The sequence below is a fragment of the Chelonoidis abingdonii genome, chromosome 2 (assembly GCF_003597395.2).
Source record: "Chelonoidis abingdonii isolate Lonesome George chromosome 2, CheloAbing_2.0, whole genome shotgun sequence".
Taxonomy (NCBI): Eukaryota; Metazoa; Chordata; order Testudines; family Testudinidae; genus Chelonoidis; species Chelonoidis abingdonii.
In genome coordinates, this window is record NC_133770.1 from 68,778,747 (window position 1) to 68,798,576 (window position 19,830).

A 19,830-nucleotide genomic window follows, 5' to 3' on the forward strand; every position below is an offset into this window, starting at 1 on the left:
TAGATCTGTAAAGCACCTTTTATCTACAAGTACTAACACACTTGCCCTACTTTAATAAACACACATACTGGAATCATCACTTCTTCCATCAGTGGACTGCAACCACTTTTGGGGTGGAATGTAGCAACTGTTTAACAGTGTTCAGCCCGACAGTTTAAGAAAGAAAGTGAAGAATATTATGTCCAGTTGACTTTACAGTGGATGAATAGAATGTAATGACCTAATGGAATTTGCTCAGGAGCCTATGGCTAACACCCATACTCTTGCAAATAGACATGAGGATGAAATCCTAGCCCAACTGAAATCAGTGGCAAAACTCCCATTGATTTCAATGGGATCTGGATTTCACCTAAGGCTTTAATGTCCACAAGTGGTCAGGCACCCCATTGTACTCTAATTTAAAAGGTGGTACTCTGGCAACAGGCAGTATCCCCCAACACAATGTTGAGGCATAAGATTAGTATTGAATCAGAGAGAAGAGTGCTTCCCACTGAATTGCCAGCACTACCTTCTGCAGCACCTTGAGTTTTGGGGTATGCCTTTAGCTGGTGAAACCTCAACCTGAGCTGTCATGCCTGCATTTCCAAGAGGAAAAAAATGAATCATGATGAAATACTTTCAGATATCAACCATAACTAGTTTGGAAGGGGGAAATGTAGAATGGGTTAGGCAGAGATTTAGTGAATCATCTTGCACCTTTGCTATTTTAAGTTCAGAACTAGTGCCACCTAGCTCAGATGATATTTTAAAACCCAGTTTCACTGTCTTTGCCATGTATTGCACAGCATAAAGGCAAGATTATGAATACTACCTTGCTTGTGGCTAAAAGACCAGCTATTTAATTGGAGACCGGAACATCCTTCCACTGAAGGAACTGATTACTCAGCTTGCTGGGATTGTTCCTGTGGGAACAGTTCTATGTAAGAAAAGGAGCAAACAATCCAACTTTGCCAGAAACATGGTCCCCATTTGAATTTTTCTTTAGGTGCAGAACTGGAGAATAGCAACACTGCTGTTTCTGGAAAGACAGCAAGTCTTGAAAATGTGACTTGAGAGGGTGTGTAGAAGACTTTGTACATGCTGCAGATCAAAACAAAAACAAAACGCAACAACAAAGAAGCTAAACAAAACACCTCACCTTTTTTGGATTAAAGGACTCAAGCCCTGCCCTTACTGAAACACCTGATCGATAGAAAAGTAGACAATGACCTTGAACTTCCATTAAGCCACTCTTTCTTTATTTAACGCAAGCCAATGATTGACTTTGCTAGTGATTATGCATCAAAATCAATGTTGTGTTTGTTTATCTCTTAAATGATAAGATGTCTCTCTCTGAGTGGTTGATTTAGTCCAAATGTTATTCAAAGGAAACTCCTTGTGTGGATTCTTCCCTTCTACAAATGAATGATTCACTTCTTTATGTCAGACTGAGGCACTTTAACGTGTGGTTCTCATCACTGTAATCTTAATGCACTTCTTAATTATTTTTCTCCGTTTCTGGTTTAAAGCTAGAGGGCCAAATTCTGTTCTTCTGCACTAGTGCAAGTCCATTGAAGTCAGTAGACTTGACTCTCAGCCATGGTCGTAGGGGGTGTAAATGGCAGCAGCTTTCTGCACCAACAGAGAAAGCTGTGACTCAGAATGGAGTCGAGAAGTGGATGAGAAGTTGGATATGAGTCAGCAGTGTGCCCTTCTTGCCAAGAAGGCTAATGGCATATTGGGCTGCATTAGTGGGAGCATTGCGAGCAGATCGAGGGAAGTGATTATTCCACTCTGTTCAGCACTGGTGAGGCCACATCTGGAGTGTGTCCAGTTTTGGGCCCCCCACTACAGAAAGAATGTGAACACGTTGGAGAGAGTCCAGTGGAGAGCAGTGAAAATGATCAGGGGGCTGGGGCACATGACTTATGAGGACAGGCTGAGGGAACTGGGCTTATTTAGTCTGCAGAAGAGAAGAGTGAGGGGGGATTTGATAGCAGCCTTCAACTACTTGAAGTGAGGGTTCCAAAGAGAATGGAGCTCTGCTGTTCTCAGTGGTGGCAGATGACAGAACAAGGAGTAATGGACTCAGGTTGCAGTGTGGGAGGTCTAGGCTGGATATTAGGAAACGCTATTTCACTAGGAGAGTGGTGAAGCACAGGAATGGTGAGAGGTGGTGGAATCTCTACTAAGGAGGTGGTGGAATCTCCATCCTTATAAGTTTTTCAGGCCTGGCTTGACAAAGCCCTGGCTAGGATGATTTAGTTGGGGTTGGTCCTGCTTTGAGCAGGGGGTTGGACTAGATGACCTCCGGAGGTCTCTTCCAACCCTAGTCTTCTGTGATTCTATGAGTCATGTCCAGGGGAGAGTAGCTGGCATTTGCAATGTCATCCTGGAATCGGGCTCCAGCAGGGAAGGGCTGCTTTGATTAGCAGCCTGGGCTCCACTGGAAACCTGCTGGAGAACTATGGAGTCAGATCATCCTCTAGGTCAGGGTTTCTCAAACTTCATTGCACCGTGACCATCTTCTGACAACAAAAATTACTACAAGACCCCAGGAAGGGGGACCAAAACCTGAGTCCACCTGCCCTAGGGGCTGCTAAAGCTTGAGGGCTTCAGTCCTGTGTGGTGGGGCTTGGACTTGGGCTTCAGCCCCAGGCCCATCAAGTTTAACGACAGCCCTGGTGACCCCATTAAAACAGGGTTGCGACCCACTTTGGGGTCCCGACCCACAGTTTGAGAACTGCTGCAGGTGCCAATATTATATACCTTCCCAGGTCAGTGCTGCCCTTTTCTGTAGCAGTGTTGCCTGGTTGTTCGCTTCCTGGTGGAATAGGAGTTGCAGTGGATTTTCCACTGCCAGGGGCCCCACACCAGATTCTATGCTGGCAGAAACCCGTGCAGCCCTTGGGTGGATCAAGCCCAGAGGAGATATTCCATATGTAGGTTGGTGTAACTAAGAGCAGAATTTGGTCAGGACAGCTTGCTTAATTACATAAAAGTATTTTCTACCAAGGCATTGATCCTGCAAGCAAAAGTCTAATTGATTTCAATAGGAATTTTGCAGGGATACCAGCAGGAGGAACTGGCTCTGGTTTTCTGTACATTCTGTTAAGAGAAAATGGGCCATAGTCTGCTGTCAGTTACAATCGTGTAAATTCCAGAATAATTTTAACTGAGAGCAGGATTTACCGCAGTAATTCTAAATAGTCTAAAGAACTGTACATTTAAAAATTAAATTGGCATCGTTACAACTTAATGAAAGGCAAGACTTTTATTTATCAGACTGTGAATAAAGATGTGGAGCTGTTAATATGTATATTAGAAAGGGTACATCAGTCTGTCGCACTTTGTACTTCTGTTGAGCTGCATATCACTATTAAACTCCTAGGACTTTCTTTGTACCACTGCATTTAGTCTCTAGGACTCTTAATATCCACAGAGACTGGCTCCTATTTTATGTTCAGGGTAATCTCTTACAGTGAGGAGAGAGTCTGTGTGCTTTTTACTTTTGTTCTTATTTCAATTTTAACAAGTCATTCAGACCGAAAGTGTCAGTTTGCTCTTTGTGTATGAAGAAACATAACATCTGGTGCTTAAAAATTACATGGTTTGGTTTCTGTTGGAATTAAAATTCCAAATGACTAATTCTGAACATAGAAGCCTATTTCAAAGTGTTTCTAATTGTGGTTTAAGTATTGCAGAAAAATTAATCTTGCTATGTAATGTATATACACTTTTCTCTGTTTTTGTCTATTTTACTTGTGTGTGTTATTGTGTTGTCTTTGTAACATTTGTGGTGCACCTGTACCAGTAATTTCAGCTGTTCTTTAGTGTTTGACAGGAGCAAGTGGTGGACACAATGAATCATATTGTTTGTTTTTCAGACCATGAAAGATGCTTCATAAGGCAGATTCTCCAATGTATCTTTATTTTTATAATTCTTGTACTTTTCCCATAATCTAAAGATTTTGGTTTGACTTAATATTTTAAAGAGTAGAACTCAGGGCAATATTTTTAAATTATAGTTAAATATTATTTCTGCCATCTGAAACTGATTTTGAAAACTAGGAGCACAGTTAATGGTTTGCCTTTTTTCTTCTTCTGTTAATCAGCAAATTATATGTACATATCACCCATCAAGCCTTTCTGTGCATTTGCAGAGTAACTGACACACTTCCCAAGCTGCCCTGGCCCCTGAAAATGTCAATTACAAAACATTTTTTTTTTAAAAAAATTGCACAGAAATTGACTTGTACAGCATCCAAACACTTTGACTGCGTTACACAACTATTTCTCTGTAATACAGTCAGAGTAAATGAAGAGATCTGACTTTTCATACTGTCTTCATTGTTATACGATAGTGTGAAAATCTGATGCCTGTAGGAGTAGAACTCTGCTTCTGAAAAGGGAATTTTGTGCTGCATAAGCGAAGGCATTTTACCTTGGTGCAAGGAGGTAATAGTTCCTCTTTGTACATCTGGTGCAATTGCATCTGAAATGTTCCAGGCATCCCATTACCAGAAAGATATTGACAAACTGGATAGATTTCAAAAATGTTCAAAGACTGGTGGACTGACTTATGAGGAAAGATTAAAACAGCTAAACAAATATATCTAGGCTAAACTATGTGTGCCTGTGGGGTCATAATTCTACTAATATTTCACAGGTGCAGATGCCAAGGAGGTTAAATAATTCTATTTAGCCTGGGACAAGAAGGTATAACTAGGAGCAATGGGATCAAGTTAAGAAAGGCTGAATATCCAAAAACCTTCTGAACAGTGAGAGCTATTAGATTATGAAAGAGTTTCCCAAGGGATGTAATACAAGCTTGGTTATTTGGGACACTTAAAATTAGACTGCACAAAGTACTAAGAAATGCACAGCCTTGCTTTGGCGGGGAGATGAACTAGAAAACCTAGTAGCTCTTTTCAGTCTCTAAATTCTGTGACTTCCAGGGTCTGATCCTGCACCATGAAAGTTAATCAAAGTTTTGCCACTGACTTCAGCAGTACTGGGATCGAGCCCTCTCTGCCCATACTAACTGTGGCCACCCTGCTTCTCCCTTTCTCCCCTTGCCCCCACGAACTGCCAGCCTGTTATCTCAAATGCTAAATTTCTCACCCCTTTTGTTCCTTATTCCCAGGGAAAGCTCAGCCCTCTACAACTCCAATTAAAAAAAACCTTATTGCATACATACACTGTAAAACTGCCTTTCCTAGCCCTCCCTGGCACTCCCAGATGGAGTAACAATATTGGCAATGGGGGAAGGGAGACATAACTCTAGGACGTTTACCTTTTAAACAACTTTGAAAGGGAAAAATAAATCTCTTTGAGGAAAAGAGATGGATGGATCGGGGGGGGAGTTGTACAAATATACAATGAACGTTTTTTAAAATGCTATAAAGAGAGCAGAAGCAGCAGAGGGTTAGCGGATGGAGAGAAAGAGAGAGAGCACAGTACTGATGATACCTTGAAGGGCTTCCCTCTTAACTTTGTATTAACAATCTACTAGGCACATTTCCTTTTTAGATTCAGAGTTTATTTAACCTGCAATGTGGGTATTTGTTACCAAGTGGTACCCTCCAGTTGCTGTCTGAAGACGCCAATCTTTGTTTTAACATATAGTGGGGCATGGGTGGGAAGTTGAGTGCAGTGTAATCTTTAACCAAGGAATCAAGCTAGTAAATGTGTAAGTGAAAGTATGAAAGATTTTATTGCTTCGTACCAAGAGAACCTGGTGTACTAACCACACATCAATGACATAAGTAGAGAAGAGGTTCACTTACTGATACATAACAATCCTATTCACTAACATTTGCAGATCATACAGTAATGGGCCTCTATCTTTAGAGCCTGATTTTCACTATAGGAATTCATCTCTGCTTCCGCTGGAGTGTGCACACCTTTTTGTATGTACACATTTCCCTAGCACTAACCCAACTGTGTGTAAATAACAAAGCCTGCACCTCTGCAATCAAGTTGGGCAAATTGAAATTTTACATGCAAAACCCATTGCCTTTGCACAGACTTGTCAGAACTTGTCTGCTGCACATGCTAGTCGTGCTGAAGACAGATGAGAATCAGTGGACATGAAGGGGGCTGAAGAGGTGATGTCAGCTAGGGATTCTGAGCTGAAGGTGGAGTCTGGAAAGGATGTTGAGTGTGGGGCTGATGAGAGGGTGTAGGAAAGCCAGCTAATAAGCTTTTTAAAGGTCAAGCCTGGAAATAATGAACTCTGATTTACATTTCCTTCTCCTACCTGTCAGCCCCTCGGGGTATGCTTTACCCCCCTGCCATGCATGTGTTCTATAGCACCCCCCAAAAAAAAAAGTTTGTTTTTTTTCACTCCGAATATTTTTCCAAACCCAATTCATATTGAAAATTAAAGTCCAGTGTTGCAGAGTAAAAAAAAAAAAAAAAAAAAAAAAAACCGAAACAGAAACACTATCAGTAGATAAGAGTCATTGCCCTTATGGGCATGCTTTTGAATGACTTGACTGAGGAAGGGAGACATTACTATAGTAATGACTTTTTGTACCTGAGAATAATGGGGGTGGGATAGCAGAGGTGCTGCTTTCCCCAGACAACTAGCTGAGATATGATAAAAGAGGTTGTAACTAACCACACTGCAGAGTGTCACTGAGTGCTGTGGCCCACCAGTCCCCATTGGCAGCGTGCTCTGTGTCCCATGAGCTGGGAGGTAAATGAATCAGATGCTCTAGATTCTAGCCCTTGGTTTGTGTCCAATAATCACTTGCCCACTCCTAGCTTTAAAAGAAAAAGGTACTTTGCTAGGTCTGGCAGAAAGAAAATGTGCTGATATTCTAGGCATATTCTTTAAACAGATACCATAAAAGAGAATAATTTGACTCCTAGGGCAGTCCAATAGGAGGGGTATAAGGCTACTCTGGCTTTGTATGTCGGCTAACAGACAATTCAGTCCAGGCCTGTAGACCCATTGGCCAGAGATCAGTCCTGTCCTTTCTGGTTTCATTGGGGGCCCCTCCAGATTGTTCTCCTGTCATTCAGACATGTGGTTGTGTCTCACCTGCTATTACTTTTTGGCTCTTTGCCACTTACTCTGCTGCTGCGGGCCTCCTGCCACCAATAGTCTGCTTCCAGGCTTAGCTTTCAGCTTTTGGGGCCTGACCTTCTCTCCTCAGCCAGCTGGGCTGCCACCATTTGCCTGCTGTTCACACTTATCTACAGCCCAATGGCTTTCTCCCTGTTTGCCCAGGCTCTGTGTGTCACTTCTTTGTCCACTTCGCTTAGCATCATGGAGCCCTCTGCTGGCTGGATGCTGAAAAGAGACTCTACTGTTACTAGCATGAACTGTGGTCAATGTTTTCCTTCCAGCTCATGCTGGAAGGGATGGACTCGGAGGTGCCACTACTGAGTCAGCATGGTCACTACAATACTGAAGAAAGACATTGTTTAATCTAAAACCCTCTTGCCAATTTAAAAAAAAAAATCATTGCCTGGGTCCTCTGGTCCTGATGCTGAGGCTTTGTCCCATCTCTCATTGATTCACTCTGTCATGGTATTTGTTGCTTTTCTTTAGTAACATAAACTTGGGCATTGTAATGTCTACTGTTTTGCTAGCTAGAAGGCATAATAACAGATGAATTTCTAATATTGTGAGTTTAAATATCTGACAGCAGAGCTTTTAGTATTGTCCTAAAGGTAATGTGATGCCAAACTGAATAATTTGGTCTTTCCTTGGATGGCTCAGTGACCCATGAACCCTTCAGTGCCAACTGGCAAGGGGGTTACGGGAATTTCCGGATCCTGGTATGTACATTCTGGTTCACGAAAGACTGTCAGGTGAAGTCTTAAATGAAAGCCAGGTCACATTGGTCATTAATATCATTGTGAAATGTATGTATAGATGCTATGTAAGGAGTTATGTATGTATATTGGAAATATGTTCTAAAGTCTGTATCAGGGAAGAGATAAACAAGTTTTCTGTCAGACAAAAGATATTTGTTCACCTGTCTCTGTTTGCATGTAAATTAAGCATTGTAAGCTGACACAATGGAAGCTCTATTTACATACGAAGTCAATGGGGTGAGGATGTGAAATAAATAGGGAGGCAGCAGAGAATAAGCCCCGTGTGGGGGGCGGGGAGGGGGTGTCTGGCTATCATGAGTCTGGGTACTTTGGGGGATATAAGGAGAAGGAGGTACAGCTCCAGGCTCCAGCATGCCAAACGCGTGCTTGGGGTGGCAAGCCGCAGGGGGCACTCTGCCGGTGCCGCGAAGGTGGCAGGCAGGCTGCCTCCGGCGGCTTGCCTGCGAAGGGTCCGCCGGTCCCGTGGCTTCGGAGGACCTCCCGCAGGCACGTCTGTGGGAGATCCGCCGAAGCTGCGGGACCAGCGGACCCTCCTTAGGCAAACTGCCGGAGGCAGCCTACATGCCGTGCTTGGGGTGGCAAAATCCCTAGAGCTGCCCCTGAGAAGCCAAGGAAAACACCCCTTTATCCTGCACCTAGGAAGTAATTGACCAGTGCACTACATTCATGAAAATGGGATCACAACCAGCCTTGGTTGAAATTCTGAAAAGGATCTTTGAGGTGAGAGAAACTTTTGTAGACAGAAGGTTAGCCTGATAGTTGTAGTCTCTAGAAAGCATGTTATGATTTTCTTTTATATGTAACCTTTTGATTCCATTATCCTTATTCACTATCTCTTGACTTTTCAATAGTAAACTTCTTGTTGTTTTCACTGTAAATATATCTCAGTGCTGTGGTACTATATAAGGAACTGATCCTGAGATGAATCATATAGGCTGGTGTGTACGATGTTCCCTTGGGGATAGCTGGTCTGGTATTTCTGTGAGAGTTCAGTGGAGAAGGGGCTGGATGCTACAGGGCAATGCTTCCAAGGGGTCTGGGGACTGAGGTACACTTATTAAACTGAAAAGCAAAGGAAGGGCTAGCATTCCCAGAGGAGAGTGCTTAAATGGATAACAGGCTGGTAGAGTCAGGGAGCTGACACCCACATAAGCACAAGCAAATTTTCTTCATGCTGGAGGCAAGATGGTAACAAGGTGGCTCTCAGTTATGGGCACTCTGAGAACCATCTTAGCCATCACTCAACTAAATCCAGCTAGGAATTTTAGGACATCGATCCATTCTTCTTAGTAAACGATAGGAAAAATCTGGCACTAGTTCACTGGTGCTTATGAAATACAACTATGGAGAGCGCCATACTTAAAAAAACCAAAAAAAAACCAAAAAAAAAAACCCTAGACCCATGAACCAGTCAATCACCCAAAACCACAATACTAAATTTGACCTGTATAACATCTTTAAATTCTGTATTTATTTTAAATCTCAGCAATCTACTTCAGAGTTAAATTACTAAAAATAATGTATTTTAAAATTATTTCCCCAATCTTTGCAGTCCTCCAGAATCTGCAGTTCTCAATCTGTAAATAATTACCCTCATCCTTTTATGGAAAATAAAAAATCCTTATTTTCTCTTGATTTGGTATATTACTAAAAAAAGTTGGAAAATAAATTGAAAATTAAAAAATGACAGTGATGCTGTACATATCTGACTAATACCTGAAATTTCTGGTTCTTGGAGTGCTGTTCTTTGGAAGTAGTAATGCACTTAATGAAACTCTATTCTGGAAAATCGTTTTTGTCTATTATTCAGTCATGTCTTTTTGGTATTGGACCAATCCAAAAAATCCTTACAAAATTCTTTATCTGTCTATAGAAATACAAAACTGTCCTTAAAATGGAGTTTCATCTGAATAAGGGCTTCAAGATTTGACTTATTGTAGTTTGTTCTTTTTAGCAAAATTGCATTTCAAGTTACAAGCTGGATTAATCTAATAGCTGAAGTTGGACAGGTTGGCATCTGTACATTTAGAATTCATGGAAGCTGTCCAGCTATGTGAACTGGCTCTTTAGATGAATGTTATCTTCAGATATCTGTAATGAGGGCTGTTCATACTGTAGTACTAGAGGCCGTAGGGTACAAAAGTCTTCAGTCTGCTGAGAGCTAGCAGTTTGGCTGGGACTGTTCTTCTGTTTGCGGTATGTAAGGACATTTTTTTCCCCCTCAGGATTTAGAGTTCAGCTGGAATCTTTCATAACGGAGTGAAGCTAGAAACTTGACAAATGCCTGTGCCGCCACCGCCTCCTCCCCCTCCGCCACCACCTCTCCCAGCTTCTGGAGGACCACCCCCAGCACCTCCACCGTTGCTATCTTCATTACCTCTGGTAAGATCTGCTTTTCATTTTGATTAGTATAGCAAGGTAAATGTCTTCAGATTATTTTTCAGATTTATTTCAGATTATTGTGATAATAGCAGGGGCAAAGAACATAAGAACGGCCATACTGGGTCAGACCAAAGGTCTCTCCAGCCCAGTATCCTGTCTACTGACAGTGGCCAATGCCAGGTGTCTCAGAGGGAGTGAACCTAACAGGTAATGATCAAGTTGTCTCTCTCCTGCCATCCATCTCCACCCTCTGAGAAACAGAGGCTAGGGACACCATTCTTTATCCATCCTGGCTAATAACCATTAATGGATTTAACTTCTAGGAATTAATCTACTTCTCTTTTAAACCCTGTTATAGTCCTAGCCTTCACAACCTCTTCAGGCAAGGAGTCCCACAGGTTGACTGTGCGCTGTGTGAAGGAAGAAGAACTTCCTTTTATTTGTTTTAAACCTGCTGCCCATTAATTTCATTTGGTGGCCCCTAGTTCTTATATTATGGGAACAAGTAAATAACTTTTTCCTTATTCACTTTCTCCACACCACTCATGATTTTAGTACCTGAGTATCCCACCTAGTCTCCTTTCCCAAGTGAAAGTTTCCATATGGAACCATTCCAAACCCCTAATCATTTTAGTTGCCCTTTTCTGAACTTTTTCTAATGCTGGTATATCTTTTTTGAGATGAGGAGACCACATCTGTACGCAGTATTCAAGATGTGGGCGTACCATGGATTTATATAAGGGCAATAAGATATTCTCCATCTTATTCTCTATGCCTGCAATGTATTTTGGATCAGGTGTTTGGAACAAAAACTTAGGCCAGGTGCGTGTGCGTGTGTATGCGCACACAAACTTAGCACTATAAGTACTCCCCAAAACACAGACAGCTTGATTTTAGTTTGAAAATATGCACATGGGAAGTGTTGATTTCTTCTTTCATTTCTAGTAGTTCGTATTAAGGATTATAGTGTTTTATCCTTAGGTGTTTTCCTTCCTGGGGATACACTACGTGATGCTTTTATCATGTTCACAGGTACAGCTATTGTATGTAACAGATCATCTGGTTGCATGTCACCAACCAGTGCATATGCCTTTGCAGTAAGTGGCTGATGCCCTGCCTGGAATTCCAGGTTCTTATTCTACTTTGGTTATGCTGATTCTTGGGGATGCTTCTTCAGGCCCTTTTCCGTGTGTTGCAATCAGTTGTTTATGGAGTGTTTCAGCCTTGAAGTTATGACTGTAGGGAAAATAATGAATAGCCATATTCAAGGCCAAGCATCTCTGATTTCCTTGTACACTTTCTCTGCCATGGCTGTACTCCTTGCAGCATGCATTAGTTTTCTATCTCTGTAGAAATAAGTGCCCAACTCTTTTTAAAAAATAGAGCTTGATTTCTTTCATGCCTTCTGGTGCTGATATAAATATGTACTTCAGACCCTTGAACTTCTCTTTCCTGCTCTGACATCCATGCCCATTTTGTGAAGGAGTCTATCAGTTTTATTTGATTATGTTCCACCTTTGTCCTCTCCTAGGGAGAAATTACCTTGCACCTTCTTTATTTGCCATTCCAAGTTTTAAGGAGTTCACAAACTGAACCATCCCGCAAAACTATCAAAAAAGTGCAAGGTTGTGAAGTCCAAGGAAGTGCTTGCGCTGAAAACATACAGGTGAAGGAATTCTGGTTTCTCTGGTTTAATTTTGATCTTCAGGCGCATTGACTGGAGTTTTCACATCTGTGTTCCTGATGTTTGTCTCACAAATCCAGTTAGACACCTAAATAAGTGGTCTGATTTTCAGAGCAGCTTAACTCCTGCAACTGCTATGGAAGTCTATAGAAGCTGTCCTTCTCTTAACATTAGCCACCTGTATTTAGGCACCTAACTTTAGGCATCCAGTTTGAAAATTTTGGCCATGATATACAAAGGGACAGATCTTCAGCTATGACCCAGGTGTAGGAGTCCCAAGTGTAGGAAGTGTGCATATGTGTGCAAAAGTGGCTTAAAGCTCAACATTGCACTCCCAGATCCGGTTACAGCCTGTGCAGGGCCAGTTTCCCAGCACAGAGTTAGTGCTATCGTCAGGCTATTCTACCTTACACCAGCTATAAATGGCCCCAGTGGCTGAGAACCCAGTCAAAGACCAGCACAACAAAGGGGTGTCCTGGCCATACCACTTTTTCCTGGTATACCATCAACAGGAAGGGGTTGTGGGATAAGAGCCTCTAGATCAGTTCCATGTAAATTCATTCCTGCACTGGGACGATCCTCTGACTGGTTATACTGGTTTTAGGGCCAGTTTACACTGGTGGCACAGTGGAAAGTGGCCACATCACACTTTCAAATCTGGCCCACAATGTCAACCACTTCAGTTACGAGGTCACCAATCTAGACTTCCTGTGGTAGTTGCAAATCCCTCTTGAAGACTGTGTAAGAGAGTCCCAACTAAATGTGTTGCTACTTGTCACACATGGCACTATATCTGTTGGGAAAAATGGAAATATCCCAGACATAAGGAGCTTTTAGAATATGCAGCAGCTGGCTTCAGTCAGTTCATACTCTGCCTCCAAAGGGGTTACGTTTTACCCTGAATTTTCTCTCCCTCTATTGCCAGAGAATGCTGACGTCTTCCCATCATTTCATTTTAATGAATTACAAAATGTACTTCTAATTTATAAAGCATACTCAGTACATTACCCTGTCAGCTGGAATTTGGAAAATCTTCCAGCACAAGTGCATAATTTAAAGGGAGAAAATGGATCCTGCATAAAGAATTAGTAAGACAATCCTGCCAAATGTTATTCTCGTATAACAGTGAAAGGAATCTTCTCTGCTAAAGCTGAATCAGAGGGAAGACCATCTTTAAGAGGCCCTTGGTGTCCAGTTAGTTCTACAGAAGTAAAATGCTGACAGAGGTCAAAGCTCTGTTGCAACTGTGGATCTGGCTAAAGGTGTTAATTGGGGAATCCATAACAAGTAGCTACAGACCCTAAATTCTTTTGCTGGGAAGATATTGTCTAGAATTTGGCATCTGTATCTTACAGCTGCTAAAACTGCCCAGCTGTTGCTACAGCTGCTGAATGTACTGTTGGAGAATGGAAATATAAAAATGATAGGCAGTAATATAAAAGTACAAAAGAAACAAACAAACTTTGCCTAGTCAATGTACACAGTTGAGTCTACACACACACATAAGTAGAGGGGTAATTTTTATACCGATTTAGTTAAACCAGCACAAGTTTTGTATGTGGACAGACATAAGCCCGGTTTAAACTGGTAGAAGAGTCTCCACACACAAGTGTTGCATCAATATAATTAAACTGATTTAAGTTAAACTGGTGCAATTTCTGTGTGTAGACAAGCCACAGGGGCTGCATTTAGTATTTAAATACCCTGCATTTTCAAGCATGCAATGATATGGGATATGAAATTATATTACTTTTAAGAGTTCTGGATACTCGTATGTGGACCTCTGCAGTTTTCATCTTTGCTGTCACTAAGGGGAACTTGTCAGGTTGGCCTTCAGAATAAGGGGAAAACCAATATGATGGATATTTTATGAAAAAAATTATCCTGAAAGATCTCATATCTTCTGTGGGAGCTAATCTTCAGGACCGGTGCAACCATAGGGCGCTGGGATTTGGGGGGCGTCATTTTCTTTGGCAGCGACCACGGTGGCCAGATCTTCGGCCGCCCCAGTCGCTGCTGGCATTTAGGCAGAGTGAGCTGGGGCAGGGGAGTGCGGGGAGGGCTGCCTACAGCAAGTAAAGGGGGGGCTGGATGCAGGGGAATTCCCCACCCCAGCTAACCCCTTCCCCGCCTCCTTCTCAAGCACACCGTTGCTGCTTCACTTCTTCCGCCTCCCAGGCTTGCAGCACCTAAGCTGATTGGCGCTGCAAGCCTGGGAGGCGGGAGAAGTGAAGCAGTGACTGGGTGCTCGTTCTCGTGGTCGTAGCAGGGGTGAGCTGGGGCAGGGGGGTGCCTCAGGGCGGAAGGGAGTAGCTGCCATGGGGGGGGCGCCTCAGGGCAGGGGGAGGTGCACAAGGTGGAAGTTTCGCCTAGGGCGCGAAACATCCTTGCACCGGCCCTGCTTATCTTAGTATTTTATCTAGAAGATAGAACAGCTTTTATTTGGTGATGGCATAACACTTGTGAAATGTTGTTATGCAGGTGTGATCTGGCATCTGGCTTTGCTGCTAGTTAATTCAGGTGAACCTGCAGAGAGTGAGTTCTTGCACTTACAGAGATTAGATGACATTTGTTAAAGGAGAACTAGTCAATTACTTCCCTCTTTGTTTTTTTCATTGTGACAGAACAAAGTAGCTGATTCAGACCAGGTGAAGTCTAACAAAGGGAAAAGAAGGAGGCTGAAGAATTAAGGGGGCAAAGAGTTGAAGTTGGTAGAATAGGAGAGTGTTGATGTAAGGGGAGTGGGGACAAAAAGAGATTGAACACAAGGGAAGAGAGTAAGAACAGAGAGGAGGACTGAGATGGAACTAAGTTTTAAGAAAAGAATATAAGGAAAACAGCTGAAACAGAGCAGGGTTGTTGGGTTCAGTTATATCTCTAGCCTGCTTCTTGCTTGCATATATATACCTGCCCCTGGAAATTTCCACTACATGTGTCCGACGAAGTGGGTATTCACCCACGAAAGCTCATACTCCAAAACGTCTGTTAGTCTATAAGGTGCCACAGGACTCTTTGCTGCTTTTACTTCCCAGCAGTCTCCTTTCTTTTTTTTCTGTCTCCCTTTGGCTTTGCCATTGATGGATTGAGTTGTGGCCCTTCAGTTCATATCTGTCAGGCTTTTTTGACCCTTGTGTCACACCTGCCTTATTAAGTTCTTATTTGTGTGACATGGTCAAGAAGTACTTACATATGCAACGTGGTTAGAATAATCATGGATCAAGATCACGCTGCACCCATTTTATTAAATGTCACCAATACTTTGGCGTATATAGGGTTACTCTGGCCACTTGAGATGTTAACAACTTCCACTCCCCGGGGTAAGTGAAATAGTTATTACATAACCTACTTGCCTGCATATGTTATCAAGATCTCATCTAAGCCTGGATCCCTCGTTAAGCCACAATCCTCAATGATTTTGCATCTTTTCCTTTCTCCAAACCCCAAACTGCTTTTTGTTTTTGAGTCCTTTGCAATTTTACTGCCTTCCTTGAGTCAGAAGAAATTTAGTTTGGTTTATACTGGTTTTTAAATCTCTTGAGCTTGGAGTTATTCTGATATGAATGCTTTAATTATAGAACAGTGTTCTACTTATTTCATAGCTGACATGTTTTTTTTTTCCATTTCCTCGTAATTCTGTCATACAAGCAGTCACAGAATATGTTGCAATGATACAAAGATGGAATTCAAGACATGTTAAGAGCCACCTGTGCCCAACAGCTGAAAAACTCCTGGCTGCTTGAGCATGTAATAAAACAAGGCTTTCAAATGAATTTTCGAGAGGGAATGTGGGACTATGCATACAGCAACAGGTGTAGGTGCTACTTGTTAGATATTTATGTGGCACCGTAGGTGGCTGATACAAAATGTAAATATAACTAATGGGAGTAATTGAGCATCACTTTGTGTGCCTGTCTTCAGGGGTCATAGATAAAATGGAGGGAGAGTTGTAGGGAAAAAAAATGATGGGGCATAGGTTCAGGCAGTGGCTTGTAGAGTCTTAAATCTGGGTCCTCCTGATCGAAAGGGGGCAATTGAGGAGTTTGTCCTTATAGTCTGATAAAACTAAAGGAGTTTGTTTCACTTAAACTTTCCAATCTTTCTGTTTTCCCCGGCTCATTTTCTTTTGAAGTGTGTGGGTTTTGTTTTGTTTTTTGGATAAGGAAACGGGTTCATATAACAGCCCATGATAATGTTAAAAACAGGCACTGGTCTGGAACTAGAAGGATTACAAAGATGTCATTGCTGAAGCTTGCACCTAAAGAATGAGAGTAGATGTTTTGTTTTGATAACCTGCTATTTGTTTTAAAGTGCAGTAATCAGTTTACTGATCTGCTGCATGTGTCTACAAGCATGCATTTCTGATATATTCAATCAACATCTACTAAAATGTTGATATTTTAGGAAGTGTTTTGTATGTACAAGACCCTTACAGTAGATGTTTGTTTAATGATTCAGACATTTCTGAAGTTTAAGAAAATATTTCTGCCTCTCTTCAGAATTATTTTGTTCTTTATAATGAAGTGTCAGGGCAGAAATGAACCAAAAAGACACAATGGCTCAAATAATTAAAACCAGTAGAATTAAACCAGGAGTATTTGGCCCATTGTTATGTTAAAACTGAAGGTGAAAAGTGTTCTTGCTTCAGAAAAGTATTTAGTTAGTACAATGTAAAACCTGAAATAATGCTAAATGTAAATTATCACATGGATTAATTGTAACTGTTCCTGAATTCTTATTAATTAAATAGAATTAAGGGAAAATTACAATAGCTGCTGAACATATGGCAATCTAATGGTTTCTTCCATTGGGTATTGTACCTAACTTTCTACTCTTGCATTAAAAACCTCAGAGGAACAATTCCTCTGTATGTAACAGTGTGATAAATGCATAATTTACACAGAGATAGAATGTCCAACGTTAGGGAAAACATCAGATGATCTCTGCAGTGGGGGACTTTTTCCTTCTTCTCTTTCATGCAGTTGCTATGTTTTGTCAGAGAAAACCTTGTAAGCCTGCTTAAGAAAATTGGAAAACTACAGTGTTATCTCTGAAGTTGTGTGGGAATTGTTTTGCTGTTATGACATTTTTGTACTGCTAATGGTCAGAAATGGAAATAATACATGTAGAACAACTTGGTTGAATAGCATGGGACTTTACTGCCTCATGCATTTTGGAGATATCTTTGAATACTTTTAAGTCAGGTACATGATTCATGTAACTTGTGAATATTTCTTAGTGTTTTTCGATTAGTTCAGTTAGGTTCTCCCAGATGTAGCGGTGAAAGGTCACAATACTTTTGAGCTATGTCAGATCTTGGCTGTGTTTCAAATAAACTTTGACTTCTGTCTGTCTCCTAACTTCTAGAAGGAGTGATCTAATGCCAGCTTTGGTTAGAAATCTCTTTTCAAGTGGTTGTATTTTTTTTTTAATTCTGTAGCAGCTAGAATTGTCTGCAGTAAGATTCTCAGATATAAAGAAAATAAGGAGAAAAAATGACTCTCATTCCAGTTTAAGAGGTGATTTTGAAGGCAGTAAATGTTGCTGCTCATCTGAATGAATCTTTATGAAGTCATGCACTGTGCAGTCACTTTCTATCCAATTTTGAGGTGAATGCAGATCCCGCAGAATAGTGGGATAAGGAACTAGGGGTGCAAGTCAAATCTGGATCTCTCACAAGGCAGTGCAGAGTGTTATCAGTAGGCCGTCCTGATTCTATTGCAGCCTTTAACTTCCTAGTCTGTAGACTGTGAACTACCAGTCAGTTTTTACCCCCTATTTTGCTCCATATTTTTATTAAGCCTTTAAACAGACTCCAGAATCATAAGATTTCCCAAATACTACAGTATTTGGGTATATGTAAAAATAGGTTTCCTATATTAAATACAGCTTGAATTTGTTTGACTTTAATAGCTACTGAGAGGCAGGCTGGATTGCTGGAAGGCCTGGACCATTTGGCATGAGGACCTAAGGATTCCTTTTGGGTTTTCAATTGCTTTCTTTATTAACTCTAGAGGCAGGATTTCTTGAACCACAGTCACCAACGGACTAAAGAAAAACACTTTTTTTTTCTTTTTAGACCACTCAAAAGTGCCAGTGTTGCCAAATTCTGTTACTTTCTCAAGAATCTTGTGATATTTGGTGGTTTTCTTAAAGCTGCGCTTGGGGACAATTGATGACATGAGAATCTCAGCTTTCACTTAAAGGGAAACTTCTAGCCCTTATTGTTGTAGCAGAAAGCTTGAAAACACAGATCAAGTGTACTCTAAAAGTTCAGAAGGCAAGCAAAAAGAGCTTCCAAATATATTTTTTTTAATCTCATGATTTTGAGGTTTGATTCATGATTTTTTGAAAGCTTGGAGTTAGCAATACTGTACTCACAGCCCTGTCTTTTTATGGTATCCCTGCATATTACCACTGAGATTAGAGTCTGAATTTGGAGTTTGGCCCATTCTCTTCCTGGACCCACTCTCTGTAAAAGTGGTGATGAGAAGTTTATTTTTTTTAAAAAAGGGTAAATTAGTCTCAATATAATCTCAGTATTTTTAGCTTCATGTGGAATATCTTAAAAATAGTGAAAGGGGTTATCTTGCTTTTTTCCCCTGGCTGTTCGTGTGTGGATTTCAATTTGGCTCGCTTTGGGAAATGAAGAAAACTTGCTCTTTGTGTGTCTTGAGTATGTAGCACTGTCTGATACTAGTATAGCTGGAGAGCATCTCCTTGTAGACAGTGTTATCACCATAAAGACTGTAGCTGCTCAAATAATTGGGATATTTGTGGATACCTAATTATTTGATTTTTTTTTAATAGTGGAAGAGGCTGGCTTGCAAAGGAGTGGTGGTACTTTTATAGTCGTGTTGAACTGTTACAGCTCAAGCTGCATGAAACTGTAATCTTTATCTATAACCTTCTATAGTCATAGCTTAAGCGGGGCAATATGAATACAAAGATAAAACCATGCCAAGATGACATTGCTCAATTTATTTCTGTCTGGACTGCTACAAGGACATGTACTGCATATTTTTATAGGTGATAATACTATAGAATGATATGTTAACTAGGATCATGCTGACTTTGTTTATAGGAAGCACACTTCCTTTAAGCGGTTGTGTTCTATGCAAGGTTGCTTTTATAATATCCTCCATCGTGCTTAACATCTGACTTTAGTAGAAAGCATTCCAAACTAGAATGGCGTAAGTTTTTCATCCATATGACTTGTGCATAACTTTGCTGAGTGTAACTCACTGAAATACCACTAGGCCATCTGCGATACATATACATACTGCAGGTGCAAATTGTGACCTGTGGAATTTGCAGTAGATTTCAGCCAGTCAATTGGTACTATTCTTACAACCTTTCAGTTAAAAAAAATCCCATACATGCCTTGAATTAAACTTCTGTACATTGCTGGAATGTGATGTTACAAGAAACTGAAAAAAATTTCAGTTTTTCCTAGCCTTAAACTGATTAGAGTTTTTCATGGATACAAAAGGTCATTTAAAACCTTAGAAATGTGTTTGTGTAGGTAACCAGACAAGGTGAATCATATAGTTTCTTTAGAGCAGGCCTAGATTAAATTATGATGCCTGTAGGAGGTCAGAGATACTGTTATTATTTACTTGTATTACTGTAGTACAGAGGAGCCCTCATTATGGACCAGGACCCGTAGGTGCTGTGCAAATACAGAGTCAATGTTGCTAACTCTCATGACTTAATTGTGAGTCTTGTGGTAGTTGACATTTTTCTTAAAGTCTCATCTTCTGGAATTATGTCATTACATGAGAATCTCATCTTTCTTGGGGGGGGGGAGGAAGAGGGGGAATCCTAGCTCTCAGAGGTGTGGAGAAGAGCTTGATAATGTGAAACCAAAAGGCAAATAAAAAACCCTTAATATTTATTATTTTTAAAAATCAAGAGATTTTTAATACAATCTT

At 41.0% G+C, this 19,830-nt stretch overlaps 1 protein-coding gene across 3 annotated transcripts in view; it reads left to right on the forward strand.

Moving 5' to 3' along the window:
• Nucleotides 1-19,830, forward strand: part of WIPF3 (WAS/WASL interacting protein family member 3) — a 323,552-nt gene that overhangs the window by 9,034 nt on the left and 294,688 nt on the right. For all 3 annotated transcript variants that reach the window (XR_012655225.1, XM_032774882.2, XM_032774883.2), the window contains exon 2: nt 10,059-10,215. Coding sequence is in view for 2 of the 3 variants with exons in the window: in XM_032774882.2 (XP_032630773.1) it covers nt 10,114-10,215 (102 nt within the window). In the remaining variant the exon portion in view is untranslated. The remainder of the gene's footprint in view (nt 1-10,058; nt 10,216-19,830) is intronic.